At 39.2% G+C, this 20,082-nt stretch overlaps 2 protein-coding genes across 2 annotated transcripts in view; one reads left to right on the top strand and one right to left on the bottom strand.

The window, feature by feature from the left end:
• The window catches only part of Nipped-A (Transcription-associated protein Nipped-A), a 29,818-nt gene that overhangs the window by 1,007 nt on the left and 8,729 nt on the right, over positions 1–20,082 (bottom strand). Inside the window, exons 2-21 of the mRNA XM_011507664.1 lie at positions 16,909–17,084; positions 16,179–16,478; positions 15,910–16,104; positions 14,735–15,309; positions 12,966–14,343; positions 12,061–12,469; positions 10,860–11,666; positions 9,963–10,677; positions 9,232–9,792; positions 8,452–8,902; positions 7,713–8,069; positions 6,325–6,893; positions 4,099–6,173; positions 2,759–3,850; positions 2,407–2,582; positions 2,080–2,242; positions 1,760–1,991; positions 1,485–1,578; positions 793–1,341; positions 14–227 (exon numbers count right to left, since the gene is read on the bottom strand). Of these exons, the coding sequence (XP_011505966.1) occupies positions 14–227; positions 793–1,341; positions 1,485–1,578; positions 1,760–1,991; positions 2,080–2,242; positions 2,407–2,582; positions 2,759–3,850; positions 4,099–6,173; positions 6,325–6,893; positions 7,713–8,069; positions 8,452–8,902; positions 9,232–9,792; positions 9,963–10,677; positions 10,860–11,666; positions 12,061–12,469; positions 12,966–14,343; positions 14,735–15,309; positions 15,910–16,104; positions 16,179–16,478; positions 16,909–17,034 (11,038 nt within the window). The 5' untranslated portion in view covers positions 17,035–17,084. The remainder of the gene's footprint in view (positions 1–13; positions 228–792; positions 1,342–1,484; positions 1,579–1,759; positions 1,992–2,079; positions 2,243–2,406; positions 2,583–2,758; positions 3,851–4,098; positions 6,174–6,324; positions 6,894–7,712; positions 8,070–8,451; positions 8,903–9,231; positions 9,793–9,962; positions 10,678–10,859; positions 11,667–12,060; positions 12,470–12,965; positions 14,344–14,734; positions 15,310–15,909; positions 16,105–16,178; positions 16,479–16,908; positions 17,085–20,082) is intronic.
• LOC105359010 (NACHT and WD repeat domain-containing protein 2) overlaps positions 17,568–20,082 on the top strand; it is a 13,823-nt gene continuing 11,308 nt past the window's right edge. The window contains exons 1-6 of the mRNA XM_011495485.1: positions 17,568–17,670; positions 17,770–17,858; positions 18,553–18,669; positions 19,052–19,255; positions 19,393–19,537; positions 19,614–19,881. Coding sequence (XP_011493787.1) covers positions 17,568–17,670; positions 17,770–17,858; positions 18,553–18,669; positions 19,052–19,255; positions 19,393–19,537; positions 19,614–19,881 — 926 coding nt within the window. The remainder of the gene's footprint in view (positions 17,671–17,769; positions 17,859–18,552; positions 18,670–19,051; positions 19,256–19,392; positions 19,538–19,613; positions 19,882–20,082) is intronic.

Genomic DNA, 20,082 nt, shown 5'->3' with positions numbered 1-20,082 from the left:
TTTTTTTCATTACCTGTGGTGGTGAGGAATTCCAAAATATTTGGAGTTAATCGGAAAGGCACCGGTCGATTGGCGTCTAATTCTCCGGATGTATCGTCAACGTCAAACTTAAAGTAAGCTATATTAATTAAGCCGGAATCTTGATGAACGTACATCATATCTGGATTTAATCTTGTCAAATGTAGTACATATTCGGCAAAACAAGCCAAGGATAATTGTAAAGTGAACTGAAAGAAATAAAAATAATTTTCTATACAAACACGTATGGATGTCTCGTATTTGCGTGTTAAAAGTAATAAACGTTCGAGAGAGGATAGTTAAACGCCATTATTAAAGATTATTTTTATAATTGAAAGCTATTAATCCTATGTGCCTGGAAATAAATCATCAAATTTGGTTTCAATTCTTTTTTAAGTGTTTGTTTGTTTAAGTTATGTCGACACACATTGGATAGAATTTAAACAAGAACAATAAATATTTATCAGGCTTTTTTTCTCTTACATATATTAATCCTTAATTTTATAATTTATCCCTAATTTTATAATCCTCAACGAAATACGTATTATATAATGAAGATTATGTAATAAAATAATTCTGAATTAATTATTGCCTAATTGTTGTAGAGTAAGTGCTAAGGCCCTCACTACGGTAATAATATCTTAGAATTTGAAAAAAGGTGATTTATATTCTTATTCCTACACTAATCTTCTTTTATTTATTTATTTATTTATTTTTTTCTTATTTTTCTTATATTATATTATATTATATATTATAAGATTAATTATAACAAACCATTTTCCTAAAAGTCCAATAGTCAGTAGCCGCGGGGAATGTCTTTACGGCCCAGTCCCGCAGCATCGTCCTCGAGACCATGTTCGTCTGCACCTCTTTGAGAATGTCCCTTAGTACTTGATGGCTAGCTTGTGATCCTCGGGCTTGGACAGTGGCCAACCTGTCGTAGTACCTCGCGATCGGCGCGTCGTGCTCGATGCCGAGCTTGGCGCAGCCCTGCTTGTAAATGTCGAGAAGAGAGACGGATGCCGGATTGTCCTCGACAAGGCGCATCTGAGGCGAGACTGCCACGACCCGCGGCACCGTGAAGTGAAGGAAGCGTCGCGACGTTTCCTTCTGCTTCGCCAGATAGTGATTGAGGAAACGGAGCAGTTGCAGAACTCGTTCTTCGCGTCTCGCGTCCCCCAAGCCGGCATCGTTCACCACCAGGTAAGGATACAAGCGGCCATTGTGGCCGCGGATTCGTAGGCGGCGAGCGGCGGTGTTGTGACGCTGAACTACCTCAACTCGCGGCATGAAACGCGCAATTTTTACGTAATAATGCGAATGCTGAAAGAGTTTGTTATTTCAATTCAAAGACATTCCCAAAAAATTTCGTTTATCAAAACAGTCACGCGCGCACGCACACATACACACGCACACATTAATTTATTTATTTGAAAAGAGACAAAATTTGATTTTAAAATATTTACTTTTGGCAAAAGAAATTCGCCGGGTAACTCTACTTCGGCAGTTTTTAGGCTAAAATTGCTCAGGAAACGACATTTTTCCTCGATCAGGAACGATCTAAAAAGTATAATTAATTATATTACAATTACTTATTGACATACGAATGAAATGATTTTTTTTTTTTTTTTTAAATAAATGAATAATTCTTATTGTTACATCACAGTCACGAACTTATCGAATTACATTTAATTCGTCCTATTAATATTAATGTTAAAGTGCTTTAAAGTACGGTACTCACTTTGGCAGTTGTTTTGTTTTACCCTCGAGTATCTTTATCCATTTCTTAAATTTGCTGATTAGATTGTGTAAAAGCCGTGCACCTGGCGTACTAAAGTCAAAGTCATTGATGAATTGGCTTTTCATTTTTTGAAAATCAGGATCTTGAACCGTCGCTTGAGCTCTCCGCGCTAACGACTCGTTGCCCGCCGAACCGAAAGTATTCGTTATATTCTGGGATGACGATATGTTTTCTGTAATTAATAATAATAATTGATCGTAATTTGCGATCTCTTGCGTTATTGCCGATTGAATAGAGGTAAATAATAATCGATGCATTACCGAACGTCGAGACGAGTTTCTTCACAAAGTTCAAGGTATGAGGTGTTATCGTGGCTTCGCTCACTGCTCCACGATTCTCAAATGCTATTGCATAGCATTTGGCAAGGCCTTGCCTTAACTGTCTAAGTACTTCTTCGTACCAGGTCTCACGGAACCAAACCATCTGATTTTGAAAAATTATTCTTACTACAAGTGTTTATCTCAATACCTGCGCTCAACCTAAGAAATTCCCCAACCCACGTAAAGCAAGGCTTCTTTCGCGCCATTTTTACAATCTTACGTAATTAGGAATTTGCACGTGAAATATTTGACGAGTAGAATATTCACCTGATCAACGATTCCCTCGAGACTCGAAAGGATCGTTGGATGTATCTCTCTCTGAATGTGCATGATCTTGGAGCACATCCACATAGGTATTGTCGCTTTCGCTTTGACTTCTTGTTGTTGGGCAGCCTGTTGTTGAGCACCAGTTGCTCCGCGATCTCCGCTATCGTGTCCTTTCGCTAGTTTTTAAAGGCAAATAATTAATTAAGCTAATTACGAAATGTTCCATGATTAAATTGCACTCGTACGTCACAAAACATCTAATTTCCCGGTAAAACAATATACGTCTTTATTGCGTCTTTATGGCGAATATTGGGATTGATAGGCAGATGGAAATGAAAGCACCGACACTTACCCAATTCCGTGCTCTTGAATCTCTCTCGTTGCTCGATCTTTAGCGTGAGATAGAGCGTTCTGATGGAGAAATAAACCGCCTGGGGAAACATTCTGCCAACTTGACTAAGCAAGTTCAAGATGACATTGCCCTCGTAACGCACGAGGCACATAAGCAGCTGGGGTATCCAAGGCAGCCACTGTATTGGCGGGACCCCGACCGCGTACTTATCCACAACGTCCATGAGGGAGGACTTCTCGTCGTCGTAGGTGAGCAGCCAGAGGACCTTGGCCAAATACTTTCTCGACTTGCTCTCGTTCTGATGCCTGCACGAGTGCAGGAAGCAGGTGATGGCCGAGACGCCGATGGAAATCTGTCGGGCGTCACGCGTGAATATGCTTTCGAGGTAGTCGCCCCAGAGAGCCCAGGCCTTGACGAGGGTATCGTGTAACTGGACGGCCGCGGAGAAGGCCTTGTTCGCGTCGTCGGAACGACCGATTTGCGAGAGTAGCATGCCCTTCAGGGCATAAAACTCGGCCGTCATTTCCTTGGTAAAGTACTTGAGGTTGGTCGACTCGATGACCTCGAGGCCCTCTTGGAGCTCGTTTTTACCGGATACCGAGGCCATCTGTAAATAGCACTTGACCTGCTGCCTGATCTTTTGAAAGCAATCGACAATCGGCACACTCGGTATCGTGTAAATGCGTGACAACGAGTCGAGGCAAACGCCGCATAGATTATGCTTACGCGCTATTTTGCCAAAATGTATGATGGCCTGCGCAGAGGCGTGCACACCCAACATCGAGTGATTCGTCGTTTGTTCTTGTTGGCACTCGTAGTGGCTCGAGATAAATGTGTAATGATGTTGGCGCCAAGTGAAAATGTCCGACCAGTGGCTGAGATCGTCGGCGATCACGGGTAAACGATTGCGCCACGTCTTTACGATGGCCTTCATGTCGTGGAGGGACGAGCTGCGCCCGTGCAGTAATCCTTGATGAATTTGCATGGCTTCCTGGAGCTCCATTATCTGCTGGGCTGCTTGGAGTAGTGGCAGATGGATGTGGCTAACAATGTGAGGCAGTCGTCGCCATTCGCGCATGCACAGACCCGAGGCTAAAATACAATACAATAGGTTATTTATTATTTCAATATGGCGTATTTCAATATGAACTACGATCCTCGTCGCGCCTGACAAATTCTTAAGAATTAAACATGGAAATAAGAATTAAGAAAGTGCGTGCCTAAGTGTGCAGTAGGCCTCGCGCATATTAAATGCCGCTCGCTAATTTCTCTAATCTTACGGCAAATTGCCAAAAGGGCTCGACCCTTACATACGACACACTCTTATTCTTCTAATATACCTAGTTCGACGTAACGCTCCACGGCGCTCAGATGCTGATCCTCGCTGTGACAGATGGCCAAAAAGCCTCGGTAAAGATTGACCTTCCACATCATCTCTTTAGGACAATTTTGCTCGACTTGGGCCAGTGCTTCCTTCATCATTGTCCAGTTGGGTATACGCCAGGAGCTCTCGAGTATTAAAAATGGATTCTTCTCAGCCTTCTTGCTACCATAATCCAGCAGCAGATCCCACTGATTTAACTCTTTAGCGCAACGTATCCAATGCTGCTCCCATAGCAGGGCCTCGCGTTGCGTCTTAAATGGCGCGGGCGTCGAAACGTAGTCCTGCTTGAATTTAGTCATCGCCAAGTCGTAAGCGCCCTGCGCCTGCTCGAAGAAGCCCTGCTGCTCGAGGACGGTTGCCTGCAGGGTCTCTTTATAATGGGCGTGCTTCTGCCAAAGGCCCGACCACATATCCTCCTCGCACAAGAGCGAGTACATGTCAGACAGTGAGTCGAGGACTTCCGTGTACGGGCTGTTATCCGGCTCGAAATCGTAACAGTCCGACTCGCGCTTCGTTTTAATCTGACTGCTACCGTTCTCGAACGCCATCTGCTCGAGGCTCAAAGTCATCCTGTGCCACAGATTATGCGACCTGCCCAGATATTTCATGAGCGCGGACCTCATGGGTACAGGCGGATTGCAATGCGACAGGGCCTCGACGAAAGTCGCTATTGCGCTCGGGTGACAGTCCTTCTGTATTACGTGAGTGCCGCTACAAACGAACGGCACGATCTCGGCTATGAGGATGTTTTGCTGATGCTCGTCAAGGATGTTCCAAAGCCGCGGAAACGTATCCAGCCAGACTCTCTCCGCGAGGCTCGTATCCATATGACAGAGCTGGGCCGCCGCGTTGAGTATCTGCTCGGTTTTAATTCTTTTCGATCGCTCGAGGAAATCCGCTTGATTCGCGATGAGCTGGGCGAAGCTCGTCTGCTTACCGGAAGTGAGCTCCTCGGGCGCGATAACCGGATCGATATTCGACAGGTCTATGTCCATCATATCGTCCTTAACATCGCCAGTGTCCATCATGTCTTGCGGCTCCTCCTTGATCATCGAATACACGAGAAAGCTCTTTTGCTCCTCGCTGTCCACGAGATTTATAAGTGAATTAATGCTCGGCAGGAGCGTGTCTTGATTCGACATTTGCACTTGGCTATTTGGATTTGCGGTGACGATTAGTAGCTCGATACATTGCTTTATCCAGTAGTGCGGCCCCATAGCGTCCCAACTCTGGCTACATATTATGTAAAGCAGCCTGTCGTGCAGCCTGCGTCGCATAGATCCGTCGAAGACTTCAAAGAACTTGGCCCTAATGTGCGGTTGTATGCAGCGCAGACCGCTGAGAAAGGCGGGTTCGAGCTTCGAGGTCAGCTCCGACGACTTGAGCGTCTCGTCCCTGTACACGTAATTCACGAGCTCCAAAAACTGCCCGTTCAGCTCCAAATCGTCCGGGAAGCGCTTCTCCACGTACTGCATCATCTTAACCAAGAGTATCGATTTCTCCCGAAGACTGGGAGCTTGATTGACCGCCACGGGATTTTTGTTTTTCATCCACTCTTCCAGCATCTTAGTGATCGCTTTCATGACTTTGATGTCCTGCGTCTTCTCAATGAGACCCACCAAAATCGAGCCTATGAAGGATTTACGCATATCGACACCCATGACCGCTACCCTATTCTTCACAAGGTCGAGGCTCATAATAAGCAACTCGCTACCCACTTGATTATTTTCCGTCTGCGTTGGATGCAGGTGATCCTTGGCCATGCGATGCAGTACGCGCATGAACGGTGAGATTATTCGATCGATGTAGCTTTGATTATTCGTACAAGCGGCTTTGAGCATCATCAAAGTGCCAAAAAGGGAGCTCGGCTGTGCGGTGAGATTTTTCTCGTATGTCGCCAGACCATCGATTACGAATTTACCGATCGTTCCGTAGAGGCTCTCCAATTCCTCGTGCTTCGAGGCTACGGTTGATGTGGTGGGTTCCGTCGGGAAGATCGTCATTAAACGGGATAGCAATCCATGAACCAATCTACGCGAATGAACAAAAAATATATCGTTAAAAAAGAAGGAGAGTAAGAGAGAGAGAGAGAGAGAGAGAGATAGATAGAGAGAGAGAGAGAAAAGAAAAGACTATCTTATCGCTTGAAAGATATTCGTCGAATGTGTCGGTGGATGCAAACCTTATAACTTTTGTGTTCGTATTGGCAATACACGCTCCCAGTCCTCTCTGCAGCGGCTTGAAGCTTGCCAGGACCTGCTCCCTCTTCATTACTCCCAAGAGGAAAGTCAGTAGCTCCAAAGCAGTGCATATGTTTCCATAATTTGGCTGCGGCGTGTCCACGCTACCAAAGACCTTGTCGAGCCAACCGAGTTTGAGGTCGCACGACTGGGGCCAGACGTCCGGCTTTAGAGCCATTTTCAGCAAGGCCACGCAACGCCTGGAGAGCTGCTCACCGGGATTTCCCTGCGTCGTTGTAGCGTCGTTCACCTGGCAAGCGAGCCTCAGCAAAAAGTTCAATATCGCGTCGGCGTGTGCACGCTCGATGGGTTTCGTCGCCCCGGGCTCCATTTTCGGCGTCACGAGGAGACTCGATGTGCTGGACTGGCTCGCGACCGCACCCTGGTTTATGCCCATCTGAGTGGCCATGCGTTTCGCTTGTTCTCCGGGCTCGTCAGCGAGAGATCTTTTGAGGCTGCCACCCCCGGTCATGGTTCCTGTGCCGCCCGTTTCTATATTCTCTGCCTCGTCCTACGTGCACATAAAGAGAAATATCTATTACACTTAACATATTACTTAATTAAGCCGTTCAAGTAATTCGCCCGAATGACTCGTAAAATTGAGCATTAATACGAATGGTCTTTCGTGAATTAAAAATTTGGAATTTCAAATGTTAAGAATAATGATTAACTTTTTGTTCGAATATTTAACTTGTAAATTTAATTTTTTAAATTTTTACTAAATTTTTATTAAATAAATTTAATAAATTTAATTTTATTAAATAAATTAATATTTATTAAACTTTTAATTTAACTAATTTGAATTTTTTTTTCCAATAATTTGAAAGTAATTTTTTTTAACTACGTGTGAGCCGGGGCAAACAAAATTTTGTCTATTGAAACACAACAATAATAATAATAATAAAAATAATAATAATAATAATAATAACAACAACAACAACAACAACAACAACAACAACAACAACAACAACAACAACAACAACAACAACAACAACAACAACAACAACAGTAATAATAATAATGTACGTCAGAATTTGTATAAACTTAAAATAAAATAATGAAATATTCTTCTATATACAAAATATCGATATTTACATTTATTAAGCGATGAAAATACTTTGAATTTCAATCTTTTCAACTTTAAAAGACTAACTTGTTAAATGAGAGATTATTTGAATGTGCGCGCTTGTGTGCACGCGCCCGCCCAATAATATTCAATGACTTTGATGTATCGATAATGGTGTTAAGATGTGCCCCCTCTAATTTAAAACATCGAATCCTAATAGTTGGATTAATTTTTCTAAATTAAAATTCGATCCAAATGCATTACCTTAATACGATGTAACTCCCATTTAATAATGACTTCGGCAAGCTCAACTGCTAGGCGTCGATGGTCGATGGTGGCTGTGGGACTGAAGCCCAGCCGTTGAATAGAATTAACCATATGCTGGACAAGATGATGCCGTACCGGATAGTAGACTTTGTAGTGCCGTACGACTAGTTGAAGAATATGAAAGAGTTGCTGCATCGAGTGACCTTCCTCGACAATTATTTTCTTCGTCCAATGTGTAAGCATTTTAAAACCATCCTCCATGCGAACGGGCATAGCAGGAGTTATAATTTCGAGGGCTTGGCGCACGACATTACGGGCCTCGACCGCGTGAGCTTTCAATAGACTGTGAAACACCTGCAATACATAAGGTAATAAAAAAGATCGAAAAAAAAAATGAAAAAAATGAAAAAAATGAAAAAAATGAAAAAAATGAAACAAAATTGCTCGACATCACAAAACATATCGATTATCATAATTATACAAATAAGAAAGAGCACGAAGAAACGAATTACAAATGCAACATCATCATTAGCCAATCAAACATATTAATTTGATGGCTACAATAAGTTGTATTTGTAACAGCTTTACATCAACGGTATATTTCTCTCGTTACTAAAAAATAATTTTATCGTAAAATTTACATCTATCAATAAATCAAACGAATTATTATATAATAAAATGAACGTTTTTTGTTTGTTTTGTTTTTGTTTTTGTTTTGTTTTTGTTATTCTTTTACCTGCAGAACAATCTTTTTATGTATCGCAAATTTCGCGATAACGTGACTAAGCAACAGATGACCATGATATCTCGTCACAGGATCGACGCAATTCTTGCCAAGCAAGCAGGGCCATGCAAAAGTCATTAATCTTCTTAGTTTATTACCCTGGCGCTTGTTCGATCCGTCGTGTATGTATTGAGGTGCGAGTTCGACGAGTAGACAAGAGCACTGTAGGAGGGCGATCCTGATGCAGTCGGTTGCGGTTAACGGATTCTCCGGATCAATTATTTTGTTGATGAAAACGGAGACAATGTTGTCGGGACTGTCCTGATAGGGCACAGGAGTACTACCAACAAGCTTGGTATCTTCGCCTTTCTCGAAGCTCACGGCGAAGCAGGGAATAATAATTAATTGTACGATCTTGGCTTTGAGTTCGGGTGACATCGTCGTTGGGAAATGCTCGACGAATCTAACGGGATTAAACGAAAGTTTCTTTTAGATTGTTTAAAGTAGTAGTGCTCGCAAAGCTTGATATTCCTTAATAATTTTACGGAAGCTTATGATTTTGTCGTTATAATATAATAATTTGAATAAAGCTGAATTAATTATCTCAATGCTAAAGGAATTTGGATTTGATTGCGAGTCATTGATAAGTTATTTGCCCTCGATTACCATTATTGCCTTATTTCAAAAAAAAAAAAAAAAAAAAAAGAAAAAAGAAAAAAAAAAGAAAGAGTATTTAAAATATTCACATTAAATTAACGGCATTCTTAATTAAATTAGAAATAACATAACAACCTGAAAAATGCACTTCTTTTCCACTCGACGGTGTACTCCTGAGCAACTGTGTTCTCTAAGAAATCTCTTAAGAATTGAAAATCCGGTACGTATCTACCGCAAGTGGCTCTCAACAGCTGAAATAATAGATCAATGTCGTTGGGGTGATGGCAAAAGTAATGTAACAAAATCTTGACAATGAGCTTGGGTTCTTTCCAATGGCAGAAGTCGACGTTGTCGACCTTCTTATGAAGCGCGTGATAATCGTCGTTACACCATATCTGCCTTAGTGCAGCAACCAGCTGAGTTTGGCTTGACAGCCACTGTTCGTCAAATTTAATCAGCACAGATACTATTCTAATCGCTTGATGCTGAAGTTCGCTCTTCTCATTGAGCGTAAGATTCGAATTGATTTGCGAATTAGCAAGTAACATTGCTATCAGCCTCGCTGTACTCTTATGTAGCACATCCCTAAAAGACTTTCCATTCTTATGCTTAATGAGAAATTCGAGATATCGGCTCCACTGCTGATCCTTGATATTATTGTCGTTAAGGAAAAGATTTAACGTCTCCGTGGGATACCTTGAGGAATAAAAATTATGCTCAATGTTTTATTTCGCTCGATTCGTTCGTTCGTTCGTTCGTTCGTTTATACAATAAGAATCGATCTTCTTTTTTTTATTTTGCTACGGACTGGCATACCGATAAATACCTGCGATAAATATGCGATAGTATGGAGAAACGATAAATACCTTAAAAGGAATTTCATAAGTGGCACTCTAAAGGGACTCGACGCTTCGACCAAAAGTTGTTTCTCCGTCTGCATGACCAATCGACAAAGTACGTCGATGAACTTTGGAGTCGCTGCCGGTATCTGATGAAATATTCCTATGATCGTCGCGATTTTCTGCTCGTTCTCGCCAGTCTTCGACACTCCTTTGTGCGCTTGAATCAAATTTTCGAGCAATTTCTTAAGATGCTGAAGCAGCTGCTCGCACAGCGTTATGCTAAAAGTGCTTGGGAACAATTGAGTTAAATACGACAGACGCTTCACGCAATTGAGACTGAGATTGCGATGGTCGCCAAGAGTAAGTAGCATCGGCCGCATAATCGCGTGCACCGATTCCATATCGATCTGAAAACCGGCTATGAATTTCTGCATACACTCGAAGGCAGCCTCCTGTAACTCGGTGTTAGGCTTCTCCAGGGCTGCGTAAAGCACCTCAAAGATATTTTGCCGCTTATCGGCTATGTAATGACAAGCCGCCAAGGCTCTTAGCGCCGACTTTCTCAATGGTATGAGATTTGGTACCGATTTATAACAGGGGAGTCGGTTAAGGTTTATGTCCTCCGCCTCGTTGAGGGTCAACAACTCTTCGAAAAATACCTTATGCTCGACCGTCTTGAGATCAATGGTAAACAACCGTGGATTCAGTGTCGTGCAAAAGGTATTGCCATCCATTAAACCTGTTGGAACGTTCATTTCATTAGTACATCGATCTTTATCTTTTCATTTCAATTTAAAGAATCGAGCCTCGGTAAGTAGTAAGGCTGAAAGAAGCGAGTAAAAATGAAAAAGGAAAAAAGAATAATGAAAAAAGAGAAAGGAAGAACGAAAAGATAAGAACAAGAGTACGAGGAAATTGTACCTATTTGAGCGTTAGCCGGCTGATGACGGAGCAAATGTTTTTTCGGGGGTATCATGTCCGCGAGTACTTCTTTATGTGGCTCCATCACCTCGGTCACAGTCTTATTTTGTATCTCGCCTAATAGACGTAGTGAAGCCATAGCCTGCTCCCTTACGATAGTGTGCGGCGACGTGACCTGCCTCACCAATTCATGGGTTACCTCGTACAGAGCTTTATTCTGAGCTTCGAGGAGCTCGGCGTTCCCTATCTCGTGACTGCCCGGATTCACGCACACCCTCAGCATCTTTTCCAGATTTGTTTTGGCCATGTCAATGGCGCCGTTCGACACCTCCCCCGTTAAATCCATCATTACGAAGATGAGCGCACGCAAAAAGACGAAGAGGTGATTGAGCACCCACTTGGTGGCCATGCGTTCGAAGAGGAACTTGATGGCCATGCAGCCACCGAGTTTGGCGTACCAGGCGCGCTCGTAGCACAATGAGCACATCTTGTCGGCGAGATATTCCATGAAGGGCAGTTGGCAAGCACGCTCCTTAGAGCCGAGGATGTTGGTCGCTGTCTCGAGGATAATGACGAGCGCGAGGTTTCCTGGCTTGCACAGCTCTTTCTCCTCGTGGCCCATTATTACGGTTAGAGCGTCTACGAGGACAAGAGGATCCTGCCCTTGGAGTCGGTTTGACTTGTTGGTTAAGCAGAATGGGCCGGCTTGCTGGGCGATCGCTACCATTGTATAATGACGCACGATACTAAACATTGTTCCCAAGACAGATTGGCGTAGTTCTTTAATGGCCGCTGCCACGAATAAGCCTGCAATAAATAAGCATTGCAATTGGATGAGAAATGAGAAAGCACAGCGAACGTTTATTACAAAGACTCATTAGTCAAAGCCATCACTGTTGCAAATTATGAAAATTGCGTCATATAAGTAACAAAAATCTTTTACAATTTCAATGTACGCGCAACGTAAATTTGCATAACGTTTGTAATTAACATGAATAATGCCGATTCTAGTAGTTCTATTGATACTGCTCCTTATCATTATTATGAAAACACGAAAATAACAAGATTAAATATCTTATTTCGTACGGGTTTGTGGCAAATTATAAAAGATATCGAGCTTATTCTTAACTTTCCTGCTTGCAAATTAAACAATCTGATTTAATGTCATATTAAGTTTCGCCCGAGCCAATTATCGTCTTACCGGTAAGCGCTGTTTGTTGCACGTTTCGTGCTACGCTATCCAAACTTTTATAATGCGGTCCCTGTTGATGAGGAATCTTGCCCTCTTTGAAAGACGGATGGGTGAAGAACTTGTAAAGCGTTGCTCTATCGTCGTCGAGTCTGAGCGATGCGGATAGATAACAATTGATCACCTCCCAGCATTGTTTACGGTAGAACGGATCGGTCGTATTGGACTTGAGGGCAGTAAAGGCGGTGTCGATAACTTTTTCTACGGGAAAATCGATGCCCTTGGACGGCTCTTGGAAGTAAGCAACGATCGCCGGTGGATTCGTTTCACGATCGTTGTATTCTAACTTTTGTGGCTCGATCATCATTTTGCGATTTCCTCCACCGAATTTGCCGAGTACACGGAAAGCCACGTGTGCAACCTACAAATCACAACAGTTTATTATTATTCATCAATGTTAATTTACAGTTCCCTTTCTTTAATACTTTTTTTTTTTTTTTTTTTTTTTTTTTTTTTTTTTTGAATTAACGTAAAAATAAATATTTTTGTTACGTCAGAGGGATTAACGTTTGAAAATTGGCAAGCAACTTTATTATGTATTTCTTTATTAAAATCGTTCATTTATGATACGAACAACGTACATCCGTTAGACATCCGTAGTACACGCAATTGTAAAAAGATGTACGTTTCGTACTTTCTCATATGATTGAACAAACAATAGAAATGCCAATAGTCATAACATCGAGAGCTAAATGCAAAAACGAACGCATATCATATTATAATATTAAAAAAAAAAAACCACGTCAAATGTGGCTTTCATCAAATTTCGTTCCAAATACACGGCAAAAAATCAAATATTCTTTTAATATGTAAAAATAAATTTAAGGAAGTGGAAGAATCGTTCAAGATCACGTTACCTGATCGGTAGGGTTTCGCAATGTCCTCCATAGCGCTTGCATAAGATCAGCTCTCACGGGTTGAATGTGCTCGTATAAAAAGTCTGGCTGAAGATTATCAACACAGAGCTCCAGCGTTCGCAAACCTTGACTCACGAGAGTGTGGCTTCCGTTCAAGGCTGATACCAACGGGTCCATGAGCATTGGCAAGTACGGCAATAACGAGCTTAGTCTAACAGGTACGGTAAGGCACAGCTCCACAAACAAATCCTTCATATGCTGCTTATGTAATCCTGACTGCAATCGATTTAGGCCTTCGAGTAAATTTGGGAGCAATGGTAAAAATTCCTGATAAAGAAGATCGTGCGATCCTCCTCCTATCGATCTGAACAAAGCCCTCAAGAGGAGAAAGTAATTGTAAGGCTCTTTAGCGGACATGGCGAGTTCCATCGATCTATTAACGATCTGATGGAGATGGGGACGCAGCATGTGCTCGTTTTCCGCCGGAAAGAGAGAAACGCTGCCGAATACGAGCTTGAACAATCTTAGGTAGAGATTGCTCCTGTCGACGTTCGAGCCCATATCGTCCATTCGCTCGAGCAGATACTCGACGAGTACGGTGGCAAATATTGGCGAGGTCGTAGGATTGGCCAAGAACGAATTGCCGACGATCTGGAGAGCGGCATTTTTAAAGATTCGCTCGACCATGTAATCAATAGTGGTGGAGAATATTTCTTGAAATGTCTGGGGATTCATCATGGAGAAAACGCCGCTGAAATGCTCGAGTACCTCCTTCTCTTCTTTGCTCCTTACGGTCTGTGGTTGCGCTGGCCTACCCGGCTGAGCCAGTGCGCCGAGAGCCGGTGGCCCTATCGTATAGATATCCAAAGCTTGTAAGGCCCATTTAACCAACCGTATGAAGACGAGTGTCTCTTTGGGTTGAAACTGCTTCGACTGTGTAACTTCACCGGACTTGCAATTGGCACAGCCCCAGGTTATTGTTTTGACGCCGCAGACAAGCGTCTTAACGAGGCTTCTGTAGTCGACGACGTTACAAGTCTGATTCTGCGCCGAGGGAAAGCCAAATTTCGTTTTCGTACACTCCTTCTCATCCTGCAGCTCATTTATGTTTGGCTTTACGTCCTCCGTAGGCGTGGGCTTCACATCGCTAGTGGGAGTCGTTTGTTGCTTAGCTTTATTCAATAGTATCGGCATCTGCAGTTTCGTTATCGTTTTAAACTTTAATACAAAAACCTCGAGCATTCGCATGAGGAGTTCACGGCCTTGGTTGCTATTTTCGGCGTCTGACCGCTGACGGATGCACTCAACGAGATTTAGTAGCAATTTACAGGACATCGTTTGGATGGAAGTGGGTAGACTTTGGTCGTGAACGTTTTTACTGGAAAACATAAGGATTGTCGATTAGAGCTGATTAGATCTAACGCAATTAGTGAGTCATTAGATAATATCAACATTTTTATAACGAGTCGTTGCACTACGAGGGAATTTAAAATACTTTATTAACTACTCGTTTATTCCATTTGAGCAATATGAAAAAATTTATAGAAATACTAAATTATTGAAGAATATGTCTAGTATAATTAATTTCACTTGGTAGCACAATAACAAAACTCCTAAGCCCATAATTTTAAACACAATTCATTCGCAACTATACGCTTTTTTTTCACATTTTTCACAATGCGATATTGGCATTATTTAAACCTATACGTGCTTTTCTTTTCTACGCCGACACTCTCATTGATTAAAAATACATGTAAATGAAAAGTCACCTAAAGAGATGAACGGCTCTGGCGAGATCCGACAGTGGCAGCAACTGCCTAACATGATGAACCAAATCGGCCAATGTGGAATACGCGAGTGGTCTCAGCGATTCGTAAGTTGTCCATCCGTGTCCAAGTAGTACTTCCTCGTCGAAAAGCCTCTCCATATGAGGTACAAACTTGGTTCGCAGATCCGTTGCTAATATATGTCTGGCCGCAATCAGTAACTCTTTCCTTAAATGGGCCACTTCCATCGGACAAAGGGATAAGAGTCCTAACATGCCTTTGACCATCATTGTGCTATGCTGAGCAACGACATCTTGATAAATGCGGATTATGTAGGCGAGAAACGAGAGGGTCTTAATTTGTGCGCCCATAAAGTCCACGAAGACTTCTTTGTTAAAACCGGGAGAGGCCCGATGTTGGGGACTAGGCTGTAGAGTTATCGTCGTCATGATGAGTGGAATGAAATCAGAGACATCTTGATGAACGTTTTGCTTGTAGATTTGGTACATCAGTACAACAATTATGGGAAGTTCTTGAAGAACTTTCAAAGAGAGTACTGCTTTTGGAATGAGATTATACTGGAAATAAAATTTTAATTGATAAGGCACCGGAGTTTACTGTGCTGATGGAAGAAAAAAAACTTAAGCTATGAAAAAGTCACAAAGTGAATATTATTCTTATATAGAGAATTAAAGGAACTAGAAGCAAATGATAAGTTTGAAAATTTTAACGACTTTTCTAAATACTTAGCGGCTATCTTTGTATTTCAGGGAAAATTTTATATTACTTTTATTAAAATGAAACTAAAGATATTTAATACATCGGCTGGCATTAATAATTTGTATTAAAAAATATTCAAATTTATAATTTATAATATAATAATATTCAATATAACGATGTAAGGAAATATTATTATTATTATTTTATAATGTAAGCTTGATGTAGGATTGGGAATTGTAAATTAATTTTTTTGCTACTTTAATGAGCCGCTCGTAATCGATATTTTTTTTATCTTAAAATTACGATTAATCTAATAACGCTAAGTAAAATCAAAACCAAAACAAAAATAAATAAATAAATAAAATAATTCTAATAATTAAAAAATACATTAGGCTTCACATTTGGCTAATAATTGTTAATGTTAAAGCAATTGTCTAATCATCATTAGCGGCACTTACACTTAATACGGATCCATCGGCAGCTTTTTTCTCACTTTGAATTGGCGTTATTGTGAAAGTTTCTTTTAAAAATGCTTCCAGATTTATCTCCGATAAGTCTTTTACTCTAATAGGCGGTCGGGGCTCAAAAATCTTTGGTAAGTTTTTCGGCAATTCGCTGTATATTGACTTAACGAATTGTAAAAAGTGCTGAATCTATGAATTAAATTTAACTTTATTAAAATTCGTCACAATTCTATAATTCATATAAGAGACATTAAAATACAGACCTCGGGATTAAAAGTGGGCCTGTATTGTTTGTGTAATTCAATAATAATTCTCAAACAAACTAGAATATTCTCTTCATTCTCCGTTTCTAAAAGCTTAAGCATAAGACTTAATATTTGCTTAACGTAAGGCCTTAAAAAATCATTCGTTGGAAGTCTGTGTATCATCTCCAAGATTAATTTTCGCACTTGTTGGATATTGTATTCGGATATAAAGTGCGGTTCACCTTCCTGTAGGATTTTCAGGAAGTTTTTCATTAGATGATCCAAAAATGCAGGATATTGTGCCGAGCACATAATGACCTGGAAAAAAATATCAAATCATATATATATATATATATATATATATATATCAATGAACGTCTTTCTTGTGGAAATAGTTTGATTTTTTTTTTTACTGCTTTATATTAAACGTTATTAAACAAATAATGATTTGTATTTCACAAATTAATCTCTACACATTCAAATCATTAAGCAATAGCAGTGACGAATATATGCGACAAAAAATAGCACTTTATGAGTAAAATACAAGTTTTTGTTTGTTTGTTTGTTTGTTTGTTTGTTTGTTGATTATCGTTATTATTAATAATTATACCGATAACAAAATTATGTTCATTTATACATAATTTATACATATTTCTCAGAATAGATAAATTTCTATTTTATCCAGTAAGTAAAACTGAAAGTGCTCATTCTCGAATTTTCTTTAACGAATTTCGTTAAACTCGTTTACCTCGAAATTTTCCGACATCTCCTGAGCCGCCTTCAATTTCGATTCATCTTTCGCATTTGGATCAGCGAGCATAGTCACATAGGACCGGTATGTATTCATTTGCGTCACAGGATCGGAAGGCGCCATTCTGATTTTGTTTTAAAGTACAACTTCAATTTATGACATCCATCAAAATGCTGCAAATAGATAATTAAAATGAATACAATATGATAAATATTACCGTGGATTAATCTTACGAGGAGCTTTGTGCTTTTTTTTTTCTTTTTTTTTTCTTTTTTTTTCACTAACTGCAGATTAAATAATCAATTTATAGTAGTCGTATGTAGGTGGTAAACAAGCCTTAGCAACGACAAGTATTTGAATTCCTTTGCTTGCGCTTTCTTTACATTAGTCAATCCGACGTACGAAAGGAAGGCTTTCGAATTGCATTTTAACATAATCATTAGTAATAATTATTATTACGATACGATGTTAATTTTGTTTAATAAGAAAAAATGGATATAAAATATTTACAAATATAGTGTATGATGTACTGCAGTCATTCAACGTCATCTAAATACGATGATGAACATTGAGCTTAGACATTACACATATCAGTACTTTATTGAAACATTGCATCATACCTAATTGTTATATAACGTACCAGTCAATAAATAAAAATGGATGAAAAAACGGTAGACTCGATTTTTGCGGGCTCTTTGAAATCATTGCCACCAGTTAGTTCAAAAATAGTTCGTATTTTTACCAGTTCAACTTTTACAGGTCTAACATTTCTTTTTTCTTTTTTCTGTCCAACAGATAATTTCATTATCCTTTCAATATTATGGGAAAGCTTAATTTTTATCCATAAATCTGTTTCAGATACAACAATGGAGAGAAACACATTAATGGCGAAATGCTATCCAAAGCTGAAAGATTACTGCCGTGAAAAACATGGACTCGAATTTCAGGTACGAATTGCATAAAAAGTTTATTTATTTATAATAATATAATCAACTATTTTCAATATGCTTTAAAAGTTACGAAACTTTTATCCCTCGTCAGTTTAAAATGTTTTTTCTTCATATTACTATATTGGCAATTTTAATATTTTTATGTATGAACATAATTGTGAAAGTACGTAATAACGACTGTACAATATAAATTTTCTCGTAACTTTTCATCGAATACATTTGTCTAATCCGTATTTCGTAAGAAAAATTCCAATTAAACTGCCTAAATAGTCATAAAGTCAAATTAAACGGAGATGATTTACAATTATAAACCAACATCTAAAATGTCGTATAGTAGTTTATTTGCATGAGAGCTGTTGGTCATATTAAAATGTAGTGTGAAATTCCGCAAAATGTAAATCAATAGTCTTAAAGAACTGATAACATGTTTCCCTGTCATAGCGTGTAGATTAATAGTCTTTGAACTTTCGACATTCGTATTGATGGCCTTGAATCGGAAATTGATTTTGTTAGTACCAGGTACGAGCTACCGTACGAAACTAAACGTATCTGTTAAATTGCCTAAAGCATGCACATACATTGTTGTCTAAAGAAACTATTTAAACCTTTTTTTAACTAAGACCTAATTATTTATACGACTTGGCTCATTATCGTCTAAATGTTATTTGACTTGGGAATAACTGTTGTACAGGTCGTGGACATGCGATGGGGTGTTCGAGATGAGGCAACCGACGATCATATGACAACTGAATTATGTATGCGCGAAATAGAAAATTGCCAACGATTATCTATGGGACCGAATTTCGTGGTATGATGAAAAAATACCTTGAACAGCCTTATTTTATTGTACATCTGTATGCTATCTGTAAGCGTAACAGACAGAGCACATGCAACATAATTCTAAATGGAAGTATGCATTTGTTATAAAACTACACATGTGCAAATAAATTATACAATACGTCGTGTCTCAACTTTAGGAAAAAAATGTCGAAAGCAATAATAATAATAATAATAATAATAATAAAATACGTAATAATAATTGCGCTGTAAGAAAACTAAAACTAAATTTAATAACTATCCTTTGAATGGAAATTTGAGGTATATTCATTGACAATGAGGCCAATTAAATGACGTTCGGCCTCTTAATGTAGAAATAAATACTTAAAAATACAAATGTAATGAATTCGCAGGTTCTTCTGGGTCAAAAATACGGATACAGACCTATACCAACGTATGTTTTAAGCTCAGAATTGGAAATGTTAAGAACAGAATTATATAGCCAGGGTATGGATGTAAGCGTCCTCGACACTTGGTACAAGAAGGACAGCAATGCCGTGCCACCGACTAGTATTCTTCAGCCGATCTCTTCAATTTTGAAAAATTTCAATAACAAAGTAATCATAAAATAATGAAATGTTGTTACCTTGTCGTCTATTTTATGACACTTACGAATGAATATATATATATATATATATATTTTTTTTTTTCATAATTTTTTTTTTTAATTAACGCTTGTATAAATTCAAATTAGAGAATACCTAAGTTACAACAAGAGGACCAAGCAATATGGTGGGATACTATGGTAAAAATGCAAAAACTTTTTAGAAAAGGAGCACAATCTTTATTTAATAATGGTAAATTTGACAAAGACACGATGCACAATTATTTTATGTCAGGTAAGTGCAATATTTTTTTAATTAATTTACATATGTGTGTATAATTAATATGCATGTAATGCAATTTATGCTCAAGTTACTGAACGAGAAGTGATAAATGGTATATTAAATGTAAAGAATACAAAAAATCATTGCCTTGCTTACCTACGTTACATCAATAATATTAATCTGCAAAATTTAAGGAAAGCTAGTCTTTATCTCGATATTCTCAATCGAAGCTTAGATAACGAAGCAGCGAAATTACTAACCGATCTTCGAGATGTCAGAGTGCCCAACAAAATTGAGAGTGCCAACCTCCAAAGGTATTACTTGTTTCCAATTACAAGGCTCGTCTCTATAATTACATTGCATTTATTACAAATTACAAAAACAAAATAAAACAAAAAAAAAAGAATAAAACAAAAAAAAACGATAAATATTATTATGATAACTATAATTTCTATATCTATAATATAATGTTATGTTAACTATAATATTATATCTATAATATAATGTTATGTTAGCTATAATATAATGGGGGGGGGGGGGGTGTTTCTTTTCTTTTT

This window comes from Ceratosolen solmsi, unplaced genomic scaffold (assembly GCF_000503995.2).
Source record: "Ceratosolen solmsi marchali unplaced genomic scaffold, CerSol_1.0 scaffold1, whole genome shotgun sequence".
Taxonomy (NCBI): domain Eukaryota; kingdom Metazoa; phylum Arthropoda; class Insecta; order Hymenoptera; family Agaonidae; genus Ceratosolen; species Ceratosolen solmsi.
This window is presented reverse-complemented; position numbering and strand designations above follow the sequence as displayed.